Source organism: Cuculus canorus, chromosome 12 (assembly GCF_017976375.1).
Source record: "Cuculus canorus isolate bCucCan1 chromosome 12, bCucCan1.pri, whole genome shotgun sequence".
Classification (NCBI taxonomy): domain Eukaryota; kingdom Metazoa; phylum Chordata; class Aves; order Cuculiformes; family Cuculidae; genus Cuculus; species Cuculus canorus.
The window spans coordinates 20,835,006-20,853,900 of record NC_071412.1 but is presented as its reverse complement, the minus strand read 5'-3'; the positions used below and the strand labels follow the sequence as shown (position 1 = coordinate 20,853,900).

The 18,895-nt window shown below is 40.8% G+C and overlaps 1 protein-coding gene across 12 annotated transcripts in view; it reads right to left on the bottom strand.

The window, feature by feature from the left end:
* TRPM1 (transient receptor potential cation channel subfamily M member 1) overlaps nt 1-18,895 on the bottom strand; it is a 93,791-nt gene that overhangs the window by 30,889 nt on the left and 44,007 nt on the right. For all 12 annotated transcript variants that reach the window (XM_054077225.1, XM_054077228.1, XM_054077227.1 and 9 more), the window contains 9 exons: nt 13,476-13,555; nt 12,482-12,677; nt 11,085-11,298; nt 9,249-9,373; nt 8,383-8,554; nt 5,736-5,910; nt 3,726-3,849; nt 3,044-3,116; nt 2,112-2,212 (listed from right to left, as the gene is read on the bottom strand). In XM_054077225.1, the coding sequence (XP_053933200.1) occupies nt 2,112-2,212; nt 3,044-3,116; nt 3,726-3,849; nt 5,736-5,910; nt 8,383-8,554; nt 9,249-9,373; nt 11,085-11,298; nt 12,482-12,677; nt 13,476-13,555 (1,260 nt within the window). The remainder of the gene's footprint in view (nt 1-2,111; nt 2,213-3,043; nt 3,117-3,725; nt 3,850-5,735; nt 5,911-8,382; nt 8,555-9,248; nt 9,374-11,084; nt 11,299-12,481; nt 12,678-13,475; nt 13,556-18,895) is intronic.

Here is an 18,895-nt window from a genome sequence, read left to right as displayed (position 1 = left end):
CCTATAAAGGACCTTTTTGCATAGCCATGGCTTTACACTTCTTTTTAAAGCCATTACGTCTAACGTAGTAACATTGAAAGTCAAAGTAGTAAAGTACATAGACTATGGAGGATTTCTCTCACGAAATAAAATCAGTGTGAGAAGACTGGCAAGAGACACCAGTCAATCTTGTGACACTTCAGTTTCTTTGCTCTCAGTGAAAGCAACAACTGTAAAAATAAATAGCGACAAACAGGATGAGGAGCTGGACAGGAAGAGCTTAACAAGAATGTTGCACAATGCCAAATAGCATCGGTACAGCAGAGGCAGAAAGGAGAGGAAAGAGAGCCACTAACTGGTTCATTTGCATTCTGCAGGCAGTATTTCTGTCTACACCTCTTCAGCCACGTTTATTCTTTGCAGCGTCTGTCCCCTGTTCAACCTTGCTGCCCAAGGCACAGGCAAATAGCTTGACAGTGCTTGTCTGTGATCCAGAGGCTTCACTTGCCCCAGCTAATGCTTAGGTTAGATAACCTCTAGGAGGATGTAAACCGGATTACAGCTGCCCGTGCTCTGCACAGAGAGCTACAGAACCAAGCTTCCAACAAGGCTTTTTGTCTGTGGTTTTGTTAGTCTTAAAAAAAGGAACCATTCGTCAGCCTGGACAAACCTGCACCTGGCAACTCGCAGCACAAGCCAGCAGGAAAGCAGTGTTTCTGAGTTTGGAATGATGGGGAATCACAATGGGCTGATGCTGCTTCCACTGATTGTTACAGAGTGGGAATGTGCAATAGGCCAAGGCAGGAACCAGTCTCGCTTGCTAGGTGGCACCTCTGAATCTAACCACAATGATACAGAGATTGGAACACTCTGTCCAAATAAATGTTTTATGGCAATAATAATTCATAATCTTTAGGATGATTAAACCCTCTCTGTATAAGCATTTTAGTGAACGTTGAATATCGAAAACATCCCTTTATTTTAAGTGAAGGAATAAAAAAGCATATGCAGCAACATTTGTTTAAATTTAATTATACGGGCTTCCAAATGAAATAAATCTCCCCATTATGTACATCACACCCATGAATGGTGTTCCTTTGTATGTCAGTTCAGTTTCAGGAATTAAAAAAAAATAAAATTACCCCCCCCTTCCTGGCAGTTCTTTCTTCCAGTCTCTCTTGGCTGCTTTCCTCAGGACAGTTTATAGTAATTCAGCACCAGATGGTTCGTACAGTAAAGCAAAAAGCCTCAATACAGAGAGACATGAAACTGGCTTAAATAGAGGGTTTTAGTTACACAGACGAACAAAGGCACTGCAGTGTTTCACCACTGAATTCAGCTACTGCAGCATCAAACTCCAATAATTTGCCAAAGAAAATCCAATTTCAGGACCTAAAGATCTGCTTCTTGCTTCATTTGGCACAGCTCTGCCTGCCTGGGGCCCATTTTCTGCAATGGTTTCTTTTGGTCATCAGGATTTTGCTCCATTAATCCAAATACGGATTTTCACAGCTGTTAATGAATTGAGCAACGCAATTCCTTCTCAGCAGCTCCGTGAATTTCCTTCCCATATATCTGATGGGCAGCTGGGACCTTGCCAACTGCTAGCACGTGTCAACGGCATAACTCAACACAAGTTCCTTGCGGGTGAGCTGGCGTGCTCTTGTCCAGCTGTATACAAGGGAACAGATTCCTTCCAGTGAATGCTTCAACAGAGCTGAAATTAGTGCTAAATATCTGGCAATGGCAGTGTAAGGACATTTCGAACTAAACAGGTCATTCCTAGAATCATAGAATTACTAGGTTGGAAAAGACATCTGAGATCATCAAGCCCAACCAGACCTGTCCACTACTAAACCAGATCCTCAAGCACTCCATCTACCCCTCTTTTAAACCCCTCCAGGGATGGGGACTCAACCACCTCCCTGGGCAGCCTCTGCCAGTGCCGGAGAACCCTTTTGATGAAGGGTTAAATTTTTAATTTATGAGATAACCTATAATTTATGAGATTGTTTTGGGCATAAAGCAGAATTCAATACTGTTTCTCCTGCCAATAAAATCCAAGATGTGAATATTTCACTGCTTATTTTAACTTGCTAACAAACAGTGTGACTAGGAAAACTTTGTCTTACTGGCCAGTGATGTCCAAAGACAAAGATTTGGCTGCGTGCAATGTCTACGCGATTCCAGGCCAGAGCCAAGCTGAGCTGGTCTGGAGCAGACGCATTGGTACCTAAAGAGAAACACACAGCTTAGTATTTCATGCATGATGAAACAAGATTGGACAACCTTCTGTAATTCACTTCTCCAAGCGTTAGAAAGCAGCAAGCCTGACTCCATATCATCCCATCATTGAATAATTCTACCACAAAGCAGTGGATTCATCAAATCAACTTATAGCATCTTCCAATTAACCCCATTATCCTAATTTCAAAAGGATTAACCAGATTCTCTCCCTTTTTTCCCTAAAGCACCCACATTGACTTTTTAGACATTTAACTGTTCTAACAGTCTGCTCCTCTCAGCTCTTCTGGCTGATGCTGTAGATACGAGTATAGGAATCGCTCTCTACCCGTTGGCTTTGGGGACTCCAGTGATCCCATACTGAGCCCATAGCAACTTCTGTGCGCCTGCAGACAGGATACAGTTATTTCAGCAAACATAACAAACCCCAAAGAACTATGTAGCTGATCCTAAATTTTGCCTTAAGGCTTGAAGAGCACAATATGAAAAAAAAAAATAAATCAGATAAGTCTTTTAATATTCTCAATTTTTTTTTAAACTATATTAATATACACTAGGACTGCAAATAAAGTGCGTTGAAATAGCAGCGGAGCAGCACTCCCACCCCAGGCTTTCAGGTGCCGAAAGCCACACAAAACTTTCAATCTGGATTTTATGTTTCAAGATCATCTGAATGTTCAGCCAAGCATATTTGAGTTACTTGTTAGAATTCAAGTGAATAAATCAAAGACTTGAACACCAAGAGTGAACCTGAGGCAGCGTATAGACTGTCTTCCTGGGGTCAGTTTGTGCATCCTTCCTAACTGCTGGCAAAACCCACCTTTGAGGAGAGCAGTTAAGATTGACATCTCGATGTCTTGTTGCCCTTCAGACCCCATGCGGAACACGGTAATCTACAGCATAAGATCAAACACAGAATATTACCACACGTGAAAGAGAGAGTCTGAGCATGCAGATACGAAAAAGAGCAGAATGGTAAAGCTTTCGTATTTCCTAAAGCTTGAGATTTTTTAAAAAATAACAGTTCCACTCAATTTTTCTTTGAAATTTAATTTTCACAGAAGTATTTAATTAAATTATTTCCATAAATTATCCTAAGATATCCCTGCATTGGTAAACACAATAAACTTGATGAAATTCTTCACCAAACCTGTGAATTTTGAAAAGCAATGACAAAACTGCCATTCCAAACTGATGGTTTTCTGACAGTTTTATTACTTTCCAGTACTAATGGAAATGCCAACTTGGAAATGGAAATTCTAGTTACCCAGGTATAGTGAACCTGAACAGGAGAGGAACCTGAAACTGGGTTTAGAGGCTTTCCAGAAGACAAACCCCCTCTCCTGGCCTACGCTTATGAGTGAATGATTGTGGACCTCTATAGAGCTATATGGGAGACAGACAAAAATGGTTAAACTGTAACCCTGCGAGAACAGCACTTGAAAGTACTCGATAGTCTCATCACAGAAATGATCTTTGTGAATGACTTTCAGGACACTTACAAGTTCTTTTTTCTTCATGCACTCCATAAGAATGACAAACAGCTGATGAGCTTGATTCCTGTTGTAGTTAAAGGTTTTCTGGATGGTAACTAAAAGCTGGTCCCTAAGGGATTCGCTTATTATCCTAAATGAAAAATGAGACATAAAAGAAGATGTTGGCAGGATTAATGAGTATCCAGAAGGCCTCCTCTTTGAGAAAAAAAATAAAATAAATTATCCACCAGTACAATGTCTTCATTTTGAAAATAAATAAAAGCACACAGGATCTTTGCATTCAGTACACGGAAGGTGTTCATGAAGATTGAACAGCAATCAGGAAATTCATACCCAGACTGGCTTTTATGCACCTCAGTTCCTCAGCATTGATTTAAGAACTGTCAGGGAACTCGAACTATTCCTTCAGCCTGGCATATAACGCAGGTAGCTCTTAATGCTGTGATATATTATAGATACACTTCTGATAAGAAGTTGAGTCTTCAGGATTTCAGCAGTACACCTTATGGGACTCCTGCCTATACCTCTAAACGTTGCAAAGCTAAAAACCCCCAAATATAGCTAAAAAATATAGCTAAAACCCCCAAAATATTTCACACTACTGATGTGTTATCTTGGTTATCCTCTTAAATGGAGGACTGAAATTGCTAGCATATATCAAACCTCAGAATACTCAACTGAGAAGTAAACAAACCGAAAGATGATTAAAGACATTAGATCAAAAACATCTGACAAAGGTCAGAAATATTTGATCTCTCAAGGCAATCTGAAACTGAGCCCTTCCTTCTTCATCCATTCCCTGATAAAACACATGTATTTTCGGATGATGGCAGGCATTACCAGCAGGCATCCAAAGCAACGAGACAGCTGAGCCTGCGAAGTGCCGGAAAATTCAAAGTTCATTGTGAGAAAATGATTCTTCTGTCAGCAGGGCTGGCAAAAAAATTCTCATTACAGACCTGCCTTACCAGATGAACACATTTATCTCACTGTAATTATTGGAGAGGAAAAATAGACCGTGCATCATATGCACTGGGAGAGAAAATCATGCAGTGAGCAGATCTCGGACAGACTGATCTTGATAAGCTCTTTCAATCACCTATGAGCTGACAGGAAGCGTGAATGAGACAAAAAAAAAAAGAAAAAGAAAAGAATGAAAGTTAGATCTAAGCTAAGGAGGCTTGGTCAACGAAAGGAAACAAAAAGTTCCTGAATCATAAATATTGTTGATAGGATTGAAAGCATACCATGTGTAAACTCCAAAAAATGCAACACTCTGCTTCCATTTGGAGCATTTGTCCAGACAGATAGCAGAGGCTTTGTATCTTCTTTAAACTAACTAGGACTTTTTATCAACCAAACCATAAAAATAACAGATTCTAGAAAACTTTGGATTGGGAGTGACTTTTACAGATTCATTTGGGCAACGGGCAGGAGGGCTGTAGCACAGAATGATCCAGACAACAGCCTCCGCTCTGTTGATGACATCAGGCAGCACCATCCTGAAGAAGCATCACAGATGCAAGAAACAGCAAGAGAATGGAAGGAAGCCCACAATTTTTTCAGCTGGTCTGGCATGCTTGGAGAATTCACGCAACACATTAGAATCGGGTAGTACAAATCATGCAAATATATGCACTAATTAACCTCAGCCCTGTCCTGAGAAAGAGCGTAATACTTGGGAACCACTGGTTCCTTGCATCCAACACGCCCAATCCAGCCCCAAGTACAGTGCAGCAGACTTCGATGGAGCCTGTATGGCAGTGTGCTGCACCCAGAGCAAACTTATTTCAATGGGCCATCAAATACATTCCGAGTGGTAACAATTTCTATTCATTAACACCAGGACTAAGATGATCAAACAGGCAACAAAAGTTGACTTACACGAGAATGCCTCTGTTGGCAGCATTTTGTCCCTGAGGGTTTTTTTATGGACTTTTAATGAAAGGAAGGCTTTGAGTCCTACATTGTCCTCCTGAGCAAGACACAGCTTTGGTGAAGATCTCAAAATCTTACCCTCCTTCTTCCGAATACTTGTGTGCAAATGACAGAATATCCGATGCTCGTCCACTACCATCACATATCACGACAGGGAGAGGGGGTTCTTCTCGTAGACACTCTAAGACAATGGAGATCACGTTGGGACCCCCTTCCACTATGAGCCCAACTACAGGAACACCTTGTCCCAGCCCTGCAAAAACCAGAACAGCAAGAAAAAAAGGAAATGTCATTGAAGCTTAGTTTAAGAGGTTGAAATATTATGATTGGATGTGATTTCTGCATTACAGCATCACTTCAAAACAGAGCAGTTAGGAAAAATTATAGCCATTTCATGACCAGCACCAGAAAAAAATGTCCATATGCCATTTCATAGCTCCTAAGGGAAAAAAGATGTGTCTCTGCCCTTGCTTTTGCATCAGCTCCATACTGATGATTTATTCACTCAGGGCTGGTGAACTGTTTGTAATCTCTGTTGACAGACACCACAGACAGATAAAATAGCTAACATGATTCTCCTATTGCTTCAATAACTTCACTGTTACTTGGATGTGTCCCAGCTACTCTATCTCTGATGCTTTAACTCTTCATTGGGTACCTACAGCAAGTCTTCAGTAAGGTGACATATACCTATGCTTTCTCCTAAGACAAAAAATATGCAATCAGTGTCTTTGTCATGAGGCTGAAATGGTTGGCCGATGGAAGAGACGACAGCTGAGCATCCCTTTGCTGTCCCTGCCTCACTGTGATCTCCAGGCATAGGATGACAAAGGGAAGCCCACAGGTCACATGGTCTCAGGAGCCTCGGTCACAAGATACTCGGGGAAATGAAGGATGAAGCATTACCTGAAAGCTGACTAATCCCACTATTATAAGCATTTTAATTCAGTTCTTAATCTGTAAAATGACTAGTGCTTTATCAAGAAGAGGCACTTTTTTGTACAGCTGAGGACACGTGAAAGAGTTCATATTTTCAACCTTCATTCCTCTCTGAAGAACAGGAACACCACGCACAACAACAGCAGAAGCTTCCTGACATCCTCCTGTCAGTATACCCCAGCTCTGAGAAGCGTCACAGAGCACAGGCCGGCCTGTGTGTCCATGAAATCCTTAGTGATTCCCGCTGAGATTTCCAGAAGAGATGCCTGTGCTTGAAGCGATTAAAAACAAACAAAACAACTCCCTGTATGTTGTTACTAGGAGGCATGCTGCAGCCCTTCACGGAACTCTGAATTCCGATGTGTATTCCCAACTTTGATCTGCTCATGACAAAAATCACCAAACACTACTTAAGTCAGAACCCATGTCCCCAGCCCCAGCGGTACTGAAAGAAATGAGGCCGAACATCTCGCCTCTGGGCCCTGACGTCTTTGTCCGCCAGGGACAATGCTACAACTCTCTCAGCACTTCTGCTGAGGACAAAGGCAAAAGAATGGTGGCTAACGTTAGCTATGTCTAATGCCTGTGGGCAACAGTGCACGACACTCTTTCCACACTCGGAGGCAATGAGGCCTCGTTCGGGTGAGTTCGGTTTCTTAAGCTCACCATAAGGAAAGAGCAATGCATCAAGACCTCCCAGCACATTCAGATGTCTCGTGGCTGATCTCTTACTGCACCTTGTGGCTCCACCTGGCACTCTACTTCATTTTTCTGCTCTACCTATTAGACAACTTAATCTCTACTAGAAACTTTTGTAGAGTTCAATGCAATTGCTATTCTGAATGTTTGTTTTTTTTCACATTTATATGAGCCTACGCGGTTCACAACAACATCTGTGAAAAGCCAGAAAAGCAACTGGTAGAACCGGTGCCTGCTCTCCAGCGACTCTCAATTGAAGTGTGGATTCAAAGACTACTAAGTGTTTCTTGGAGCACTTTTAATTAGGTTGTTGTTGTGGGTTTCTTTTAGAGTTGCTGGGAAAGGACAGCTACTAAAATCTTTTATTTATTTAAACTTCAAAAAAATAGTATTTTTCCACAAAAATGTTGACGAAAAAATGCATTTAAAAGATTTTTTTCTAAGTAAGAACAAAAAGAATTCTAGAAAGCTGGTTTAGAGAGGCTGTAACAACTGGCAGAAGTTTTAAAACTGCACAGAAGCCCAGATATGAAAGCACTGATACAAAATAATCTTGATAATAACTTCATTAAAAATCAAAATCCCAGCTGAGTTTATCTGGAAGATCAAAGAATTCTGAGTGTGATATTTCAGATGAAACAAATTTACATAAAAGAGAAAATAAAATATTAGTATGAACATCTAGAATCAGAAACCACCGAGTTGAACAGGATTCCTGTAAATGGGAACTTTACAAATCGCCCCATTCTGCGTATTTATCGATGCATACAAATTCTACCTAGAAGTGCGCAAAGTCTTTACATTTCCCTTTCCTTAAGTTCTTACTGCTTTGAAGCTTCTCCTCACTATAATATGTCAACTTTTCTTCCTCTGTTTATGCAAATCCTTACTTTTTTGGCTTTTCCATCCTTTCACATCACCACTTATCAGACAGCATATGTTCTAGTTTACTCACACAGTCCTGACCAAATTCCTGCTAGAAAGAGCTGGAAGAAGCATTTCAGTTCAATACCTTAAAGTATTTCAAGCCCTTCTTCCCTCCCTTCCTTTAAGATGTTAGGTTTACCGTTCGTCCCACTGTACTTACGTGTGTTAATTTTCTGGAGGGAAATGTGTTTTTCCAACTGACGTCGTAACTTTACTTCAGCTCCATATTTACCTAGGGTACCGTTGTCTGCCAGAATGAAGTGGGTATGGGAACTGTTGAGCACAGAGAGCTTACTTAGAGGGTTTGACATTGTTTGGTAAACCCGTGTTACCTGTGTGTCAGAAGGATAGATGCACCTAGATTAGAACTGAGAACTAAATGTGAATTTCCCCACACTGCCCAGCAGAAGCACATGCCTTATGAGGAAACCAATCACCAGACCTTTGTAAGGAGATACAGAGAACTAGAAATGGAGTTTGCTTTTACATTCAAAATTGGAACTCGTCACAGCAGTGTTTTCTTTGGAGGATGAGTCACATCTGTGCACTCTCCGGCATGTTCCCCTAAGCTCATTAATGTACTCTCCTCGATTGCATGCTGTGCTACATAATCCTCTTACTGCATTAGAAAACGCATTCTCATTTGGAGTTCCTAGTAATTAATATGCCGCAGTGGAGCACCCATCTACAATAAAAGCCAGTCTTGTACACATAAAGGCCCTTACGTGACTTACACAAGTCTCAGCAGGCCACACTGAAGTTGGGACCTAAAACTCTGTCACCGCAGAGAGGCCCCTACTATTGAAAGCAGTGGAAACCTCACTAGCTCCGCACTGACTTTGAGGCCTTACATGACAACCCAACAAATATATCTAAACAACAGCTTTTCTCCAAGAAATTATTCCATTTCAGCTCTTAGGCATGCTTTAGAAAGAGCAAAAATATTAATACTCCAAAAAGATGAACAGTCTATTTTGTTACACAACTGACATTGCTAATTCTACAGGAGTTTCCTTAAAGACTTACGTCTTTTCCTATCAGATCTTCCTTGTTTTCTACAATGCCCCATGGTGCAATTCCTATGGCACATATTCGTCCTCTGGATTTGGAAGAATGATCTTTCAAGGCATCTCCCACGTGGCGAATGACACCTAGAGGTACAATTCATTTCATTCATTCTTGGCATTTTTGAGACATCACTAGACAACAGAATTTTCTTCTCGCCTCTCACAGAGCTACCTGCTTCCCTAGATTGCTTTCGCTACTGAACAGGTGTATTTACTTGAGAATGTGCAGTGCAGACAACCCCATGCTTTTGTTTTGTAATCATTATGTCTAAATCCTACTGCCTTTTCACATCTTCTTCTGAATCCAATGAAGTCTTTGAAAGACTTACCCGGCTACTTAACCAGCCACAGTGTAATCTGCACCATTGTCTGGAATTCTCAATGCTAGACACATACAGAATGCTGGCACTGGGGTCAGAACAAGCAAAAAAATCCCAACACTACAGTTATCCAAGAAACAGTTTTTCACTGAAAAATTCTTCTGAAGAGCAATCGCCTTCCCTAAAAACATCAGACCTTTATTGTAAAACAAAAGTTTTCTGAGAAATAACTTGATATAAAGATTTCTTTCAGCTAAAGATCTTGTTACAGAAATATTATAATGAATAATATATTATAATTAATATCTAATCTGCTTTTTGAAGATCACTCAGAATTGATATTAAAACAACAGTTAAATAAATGCCTCAAAATGCTCAATACATAGGGAATCATTAAAACAACTCTTCCCACGTTTCAAATTTTGGACATCACATCAACCACTTTTTTTTTTTTGACAGAATCCAGGAACAGTGCCAAAAACTTCCTGGTGGAGTTGCACCGAGTTGCTCTACAACTGATGTTTTAGATGTCTTCAAAAAGGAAACACAGAAGCATAGAACTGTCAAGTGGCCAGAAGACCAGAGGAAAACGCAAACAGAGACTGCAATGTCTTCAAGTAGGAACGTGTAAAACTGACTTCTGGTTGGTGTTTCAAGATTGCTAATTTACAGTCATTTGTTTAAGAACAAACACCTCATATAATTACAAGACAGAGAGCGTGCATGCGTGCTGGAGGGTGAGACAGTGACTCGGGTGCATGGCATTCAACGTGGATTATCAACTGAGCACTAACTTTCAAAGAGATGACACAGCCTAAAGGCTAACTCAGTCCTTGGCTGCACGAACAGGGAAGCGTCAAATGGGAGCAGAGAGGATGTTTTACTTTAGGGATTAAGAGATTCAACCACTGCCTCAAAAACTGCAGCATCCAAATTTCAAGAAGGCTGTTAAAAAATCAGCGAAAATTCCAAGCAGAGGTGTGATAATGATTGAAGGACTGGAAAACGCGCTTAGTGTCAGAGTTTTATGACACTCAGCTGTGTAGCTTCACAAAAGCGTCGTGTATGAAAACATGCTCAGGAAATAGACTTTCAAGTAACAGAAACATCTTTGTACAAAAATAGCAGTAAAAAGGTAAAGCTAAGCAAATCTGGAGTAGGAGATTTCTTAACTGCAAGGATAACCAACCACTGAAAAGAATGCACAGTAACTAGTGGTAGATGATTCCTTGCTACTGAAATGAAGGATGAATATTTTTTTCAGAGGAAACACTAAGCAATGCAAATCGATATTGACCCATGAAAATCTTGTGTTCCGGGCTGGGTAGGAGATTAACACAAATGATTACAATGCTCCTTTTTCGGTCTAGTGGGTAATGACTCATTCATGTAGACTTAAATCTGACTGTGGGAAAGATTAGTGAATGAACATCGCTGAATTCTTAAGTAAACTAAAAGTGCTGGTAATTGCTTACCTGTACTAACACCTCCAGTGAAAATCCAAGCTCCTGTGGTCATGGCAGCCTTTATCAGACCTTTTCCAAATACTTGCTTTAATTTAGGTTGCATTTCAAAGTTCTGGAGGCCTCCATGGACAGAGATTAAGAGTTTGGGCAGTTCCAGCTGCCAGTCTTTCACCATGAGATGCAGCAGAGAATCTGGTTTAGTGTCATACGACACACGGATATACTGCAAAGAGCAACATGTAATATTATCACTCCATCTGCTCTGTAAGTTGCCTATTGACTGAGCAAAGAACGGTTATATCAAACTTTCTACTTGGAAGAAAAGAGTTCTACAATTTTTAAGCAACACATTATTAAATTTCTCTGCCACTCATGATTAGAAAAATAGGTTAAAACCTTTTACTTTGCTATTGAGGATTAACCATTCACGTCACGAACTTTCAAAGCATCACTTTCCTCTCCACACTGACTGTAAATCCATAGCTCTTATTACAAGTCTGCCTATTTGTTATAAACCACCTGTTTAAAATGATGGGAAGATGTTTGGTATTGTTCCTAAAACCTCTGATTTGACTGCCAAAGGAAAGAAATGACACTGATAAGAAACAGGAGGCTTACGTTACATTTTATCCCATTCACTGTTGATGTACATCTTTCTGCCTACAAAGCAATGATTGGCATTCCTCTCAGTTTAGTTTCATAACTGTATTTGCTTTCCAAACTACTATTCAGTCAAAGAAAACTATGAAATAAACTCATGTTTATTTCTGCTTTAAAAACAAACAAACCACCACTAACAAAATTCACCAACCTCTCCCATATATTTTGGGCAAGTTTTGCAGTGTGATTGGCTTGAGTGGCAGTCTCAACAGAGAAATGGGAAAGCAAATGGGCAAAGAAACAAGTCTAAGTTTGGATGTGTTCAGAAGAGAGGCAAAACAGAAATAGATGCTTAGCAGAAGCTTGACTTGCTTTTACTTCCACAGCTAAGAAAACTCAACCGTCTGTTTTCCAGCCCTGTCGGGCATGATTAACTTCTATTTTTATTAGACTTCAAAACTTAGGAAAAAGACCATTTCCAAGCTGGGTTACTTAGCCCACAATGCAAACAGATGGAATCTCAGACACTAATTCTTGCAGCTGCCTCCTTAGCTGGTATTTACTAACAGTAACTTCAATGAAACTGTTTCACTAAGACATTACGAGGTGCTTCCTAAGTAGGTATTATTTTTCTCTTGCCTTTCCTCTCTCTTTCTGTTTCTGAGAATCTCATCCACACCTTTCTGAGACAGCGAAGAGACTCCCTTTGATTTCAACAGATGGTGCTCTGAATAAGCTGGAATCCTGACACATATCTCTTAAACTGACGTACCAGTGAATACCTTAGAGTAGCCTATGCTCCTTACCATGGCCTTATTAGAATGTCCTCCTCCCTGGAATTCAAGGTTTCCGTAGGCATCAGTTGGGTATGTTTGGGTGTGTTTACTGACAGACCATTTCTCTGGCTGAGCTTCCACTTGCTTTGTTTCTTCTCCATTTTTATTAGCTGTTATACTCGGAGGAGGTGGGATATGTTGGTTGATGAGCTGGCCACAGCAGCACCTGGAAGTTAAAATGCAAAGTGACTTTGATTACAGTACCTTCACTATCGGATGGTGATTTAAAAAATAAATAAATCAGAAATTAGATTTTCAACTGACCGTGCCTTGCTCTCTATGAATTGTAGAACACTGCTTCTGGGTAGTACCTGTTGTTTTGCCTACACACATATACCGCAATTACCAACCCACAGGTGTTTCTTAACAAGCAAATATAAAACATTTCACTTCACTCCTGTAATACACTGGAAAGCTGTTTGAGGCTAAAGGACAGGGAAGGAGGAAGAATGCAGAACAGAAGCAGTGACCATCTGTCTCTTACTCAAAGGTGGCAGCTGGCATGTGACATAATTGTGTTAGCCAAACAAGCTGGACCGCAGTCGAGCTAGCCCAGGCAGTAGCAGTAATATTAATATTTGGACTCAGAACTCTGGTGCCCTGCCTAGTGCTGCTACCGGCAGTGTCACACCCCCTGTGAAGAATGGAACCACTTGCTTCCCAGTGCACAATATTGCTTCCTTGCTTTCCAAATTCATCGTGAATTTGTGCTGTGGTTTGCAAAGCTAGGAACTAACAACTCGCTGCCTCTCCTTATGCCCAGCCTTATCATCCTTGTATGACATGCCCCATGGATCTATACAGCCTTGACTGCAAGTATGCCTTGCGCTTTTGTTCTTCCATCATCTCCCTTTAAGGGCAGTGAGTCAACTGATTTCAGTTTCACATGTCTAAATCCCAATCCAGTTAAGCTTCTTCAGTATAAACCTCTTCTGTCGGCCAAAACAGAAATTTCAAATGTTACCTGGTAGTGTCTTTGTTGTTGGCAATTACATAGATGCATTCTCTTTTTGAAAAAGTCTTCTCTATCCAAGCCTTTTGACCCTTAAAAGGAAGAAAAAATAAGAAACGTACTGAGATATTTCTCTGTGGCAGAGATTTGCCTTCTATTTTCAGCTATTGTTTTTAAAAACAAGCACTGAATTAATTAAATCACTTCTAAACACCAGATGCATCTACTCATGAAGTAGGTGATATGAACTTTCCATGACTTGGATAAAATTCAAAACTTGAATGTGTCTAAAAACCTTTATGCACAAAGATGCTGCTCTTGAATTTACAATGTTTATCTGAAGGTTTACCAAAAAATGCAGTTGCTTCTTCCTGTTGCAGTAAATAGTAAACTATTCACTAGTAGAAAAAAAGTAGTACAAAAAAACCCAACATAAATTGTGACATAAATAGATTAGCAGTGTCTACTCCAAATTATACTTTAGTATTGTTCTTTGTAGCAGAAATTGCTTCCCCGATACTTTCCCTGCTTAACAATCTTCTCAAAATCATTTTATCCTGTTGTAAATCCAGTCCCAGTTATTGCTGAGGCATCTGACTCTTAAGGAGACGTGTCTCAGGAGCAGGTGTTGCTGAAAGTGAAAAAACATTGACAGAAAAAGTACAAACTCTTCAGACGTGGTGTTCCTGTGAAGCAGGAGGAGGAAACCGACCTTGGAGACAAAATAAAATTGTGTTGGACTATTACACTGTGTCTGCAAACTAGAAATCAGTCCAAGTCGACAGGCATTTTACAAACGACAACGTGTAGGCAAATTGAACAAATTCAGATCTGCGCAAGGCGGCTAGTGAACCTGTTGCAAAAAGGTAGACTGGTTGAGTTTGGGAACACTGAAGAAGTCATTCAGAAATAGCTGCAGGCCAGAGCTTCCCACAGTTCCTTACTTGCAGACCTGAGACCCTCTCTGTCCCCGCAACCATCAACAAGGCAAAGTATCATCAAGATCGCAATAATAAACAAACATTTAGTGGTGAATTTTAAAACGCAAACTCAAAAGCATTCTTTTAAATTTAAAGAAATGAAAATTGTTAAAAACCACTCACGATCCGATGACACTGATAAATTTGCTTCGCTGACGAAGCTGCTTCTCCTCAGTTCGAATTAGGGAATTGCCTCCTAATTCATTTTTCAAGTAGCAATCAATTTTGTATGTTTTGCTTTAGTTTCCTCTGTGGAAGTGAAATGAAATTTTTGCAGAGACAAAAGCTAAAAATGCCATAAGAACTTTCAGGGTGCCTTCAGCAGCAACGACAACAAAAAAAATATAGGCCACTCCTGGAGAAAGAACTAAAAATGTTGCTGATTTCCTGACTTAAGAAAGTCAGCTGCAGATTTCTGTCAGATGAATGCTCCGTCAGCCTGTCTGGTAATAGCTCCAAGACCGGACTAGCCCCCTAAGTGCTGCACACTCTACACATGATGAATAGAGGGTGTGGTAGTTCATCTTTTTTTTCTGGCATGAGGCAAGAGCTGTCTCTGGAGTTCCTTTGTTTGTTGACTTGTTAGTTCCTGTCTGGCTTCTTTGCTTCCTCCATTCTGTCTGAAATAACAGGAGGCTACTTGAAGTTCCTGCATTGCAAATAACTGCAAGTAAATTGCAAACCTAAGCTTTTACTTCATGAAAAAGCTGTCCAAAATCTGTCCAGGTACGTAAACATCTGCCTCTTGCCGATGCCTCTGAGCCAGAATGCCTTGACAATCACTGGTCTGGGAGATCCCGCACTTCTGCTCTCCGCTCTAATACACTTACTGATTTACCGAGGCAGAACCGCCTCATTTCATTTTAAAAGGAGTTGTTCAGGAGCTCGTGGCACCACAGAGTGAGAAAGAATTAAGAACTCATTAGACGCAACTTCATGTAGCTTAATATGTTAGTTGCTTCCTGAACGACAAGGCATATATTTCAGGAATTTAGCATAAAGAGCTTGGCTATGTAGCAAATTTTGAAGGAAGAGAGTATTAAATTTAACATCTAAAGGCTGTATGACTTGGTAGGCTTTCTTGTCTCCACTCTACACATTCCTTCTTTAAATGAACCTAAAAAGCCTTTGTTCCCCAAAATATTGAAGAGGGTTTTTTTTTTTTATTATTTGCTTTCTGGCAAGGCTTTTAGAAGAAAAATTTTAGAAATACTTTTATTAGAAATAGAGCTCAGAAAATGCTTTAATTTCACAGCATCACTGCCCAGTTATTGGGGTGCAGTTCTAGAAAAGCGCAGAAGAAAGCGCCCAAGACGGGGACCTCCCTGATGCTCTGTGGTCGGTGGAGCTGGTTGGTCACATCAAACTGACGCCATTTACCTGTTCAGAACCAGATTTTGCTAATGCACTGGTATTCAGGCTGTTCAAAAGATTCAGAGCACCAAACAATCTGTCTGATTGGAATGACACTAGGCTTTCAAAATTAATCCAAAACCACAGTGTCCAAATTCACTGTTGTTGTACGGCTCTGTCCGATGCTGTTACTTGTGCTTATACACCCCATGCTAGCTTATGACCTTTAATGTTACAAATTGAGCTCTACTGGAACCCATTACAGAGGTTACATCATTTATCTACTCTTAAAATTATATATTTTCATTTTTTATTACTTTTAATTAATTTGGGGGTTATTATTATTTTATATATTTTAAGCATATTCATTTTTTTCCCCAAATAAAACCACAGACTCCTGTGTGGTCTCTGATAAAACCTCGACTGAGTGACACAAATGCCCAAATCAATTCCACAGTGTAGGAAACACTCTTCAACACTTAAATGGTAACAGATGCTGCACATTTAAGTGTTCTGTAGAGAATACTGGAAAATGCAAACTAGAAACATCAAAACAGCTTGGATTTTTACCCCGTGTCACTGAGTGCAGCTTTACCTTACTCTTCGTAGCTTACCAAAGGATCGAGTTCCCTTTGCTATTTTGTGTGCTTCATGTAAACACGGTTAATTAACTACTGACATAATATTTGTGTTTGGAAGGAAGCTTTTGCATCTTGGTATCTAAAATAAGCTCTCCAATACAGTCGAGCTCTCAGCTGTGCAGTCATTCTTAAGCCCCTCTCAGAGGAGTTCTATTATCTACTGCTGCGTTGAGCAAAACCTGACATACCCACACCTAAACCCCCGTTAGAAACCAGTCGCTAAAGGCACTACAGTTGGACGACACATTATGCTCCGCTGGCTTATTTTTCTGTCCTAATGAGAGAATGGCAAAGGCAGGCATTACAGATCGGGGAAATAAAACCTCAGCACATTTGGTCAGCCTTTGAAGTTTCACTGCTTTTGTCTATTTAATCTGCTTAACCAAAGCTTCATTATAATCCAGTGCAAATACTTGAGCAGAAACATTCACTGTCAGAAAACAGGCACTTTCTCCACTTATTTGATACAGAATCTGTACGTTTCTCTCTCTGGCTTGAAATTTATTTGGTTTCTTGAGGAAAAATCTAAGTATTTCTACTGTCTTTTGCGAGCTTGAGAAAAATAAGCGCTTTTTAACAGCCTTGGAATGGATGAATTGTTAAAGGACTATGACAGACCAGCTACAGTTCTCAGACCAACAGTCAGTGGCAGTATTATGCTGACAGACAAATCATTGCTGCCAGCAAGATTATGGCAATAAAAACACTGCGCATTTTCCATTCACCCCTGAGAAACACAAAAAAAGCAAGATCTCAATTTGTTGATAGTAGTGAAGTTCAAACCTGCTTAATACTGCAAATCCTGAATGTACTAATCAGAATCCAATATTGAAAAAACACAGATGTTCAGCGGCGTATTTGTTCTCCTTTATGAAAACTGACAATGGGTCTCCTAAAACGCGATTTAAACAAAACAAAACCACTGCTATTTCTTGGTCTTTAGCCTAGAAATCAATATGTTGCCAAGAAACAGTCTTAATTAATACTGGGTTTATATTATTCCACTTTATGGGTTTGTTAGTTCTCTTTAGCATTAAAAGACGGTATCCTCCTGCAGCAAGGAATGGAAATCAGCATTGTTGCTTTGTACATCATGAGTTAACAAAATTAAGACCCTAAACGTAAACTCACTTTTGCAATATAGCCATTAATAAGCATAAGAACTGGTTGCACAAAGATCAACTGTCTCTTGACAAGAACCAATACTATTTGCTCAGAAATATACATATTTAGGGCTGCAGACGTGCAATAACTGAAGAGAAAATTTTCCCTCACCATCACCCATGAACAATCACAATTCGCTGCTAAATTAACATTAAATTCTATGTATTTCACTTCATATACAACCAACCATTCAATGAACAAATCCTGGGCATGAATTTCAGGCTGTACCAAAACAGAGCCCGCAGCAACGTTTCTGTGCAGCTTCATGCAAGAGCAGGAGGTGGGCTCTGGACCAATGCACCTCTGGTGAAATTCCAGAGTGGGAATCCACATGGGAAAGCAAAGCCACTGGAAATGTCATGCTACAAACTCTTACATGCTGCTGTGCCTCCAGAAGCTGTGAATTTAGGCTGTCATATACCTCTGCAGGATAAAATCATGGACTCATAGAATAGTTTGGGTTGGAAGGGACCTTAAAGCCCATCCAGTTCCAGCCCCTCTGCCATGGGCAGGGACACCTCCCACCGGCTCAGGCTGCCCAAAGCCCCATCCAACCTGGCCTGGAACACCTCCAGGGACGGGGCAGCCACCACTTCCCTGGCCAGCCTGGGCCAGGGCCTCACCACTCTCATGGTGAAGAAATTCCTCCTTATGTCTCGTCTATATCTGCCCCTCTCCAGTTTATAGCAGCAGTATTTAGTGTCTGTGAATAATCATAACGATAAAACTACCACCAAAAGAAGGGAAAGAATTTGGGAGGTGAAAGGGAGGCAGGGATTAAAGTCATAGTGTCACCGGAGCACATCCAAAGCCCAAACTCTACCAGACCCAAAGCCAAAGTAATCAGCCCTCTCAGCTGCCGTGTGTCCCAAAGAGAGATGCTCCATGCAACAGAATACATGTCTTTGCTGGATGGCTTGGCGTGTTTGACTTGTTGGTCACAGGATGGGATGGAGCTTTGGCCTTGTCTTGCAGCTAGAGAGCATCTGCTGTGAGACAGCTCTTTGGCACCTGGAGCCCTACTAAAAAGCATCCGCTCCCCAGCTGCCGCACTCCGTCGAGGCTCTGCCGGTACCAGGCCCAGCTGACGAGCGGGCATGCCAACAGCAGCGCTTGGTGCCTGGAGCCTCGTCGCACAGCAGTCGGGTGCAGCAGACAGTGCCGGGCACACAGATGCAGCGGGCGAGTAGGCAGGGGATCAAATGAACGTATGTCATACATAATACAGGGTTTGACAAAGCTGCTCAAGATAAATCAAGCACAGAATAATACAAAAATGGAGTTGGCTGGGCAG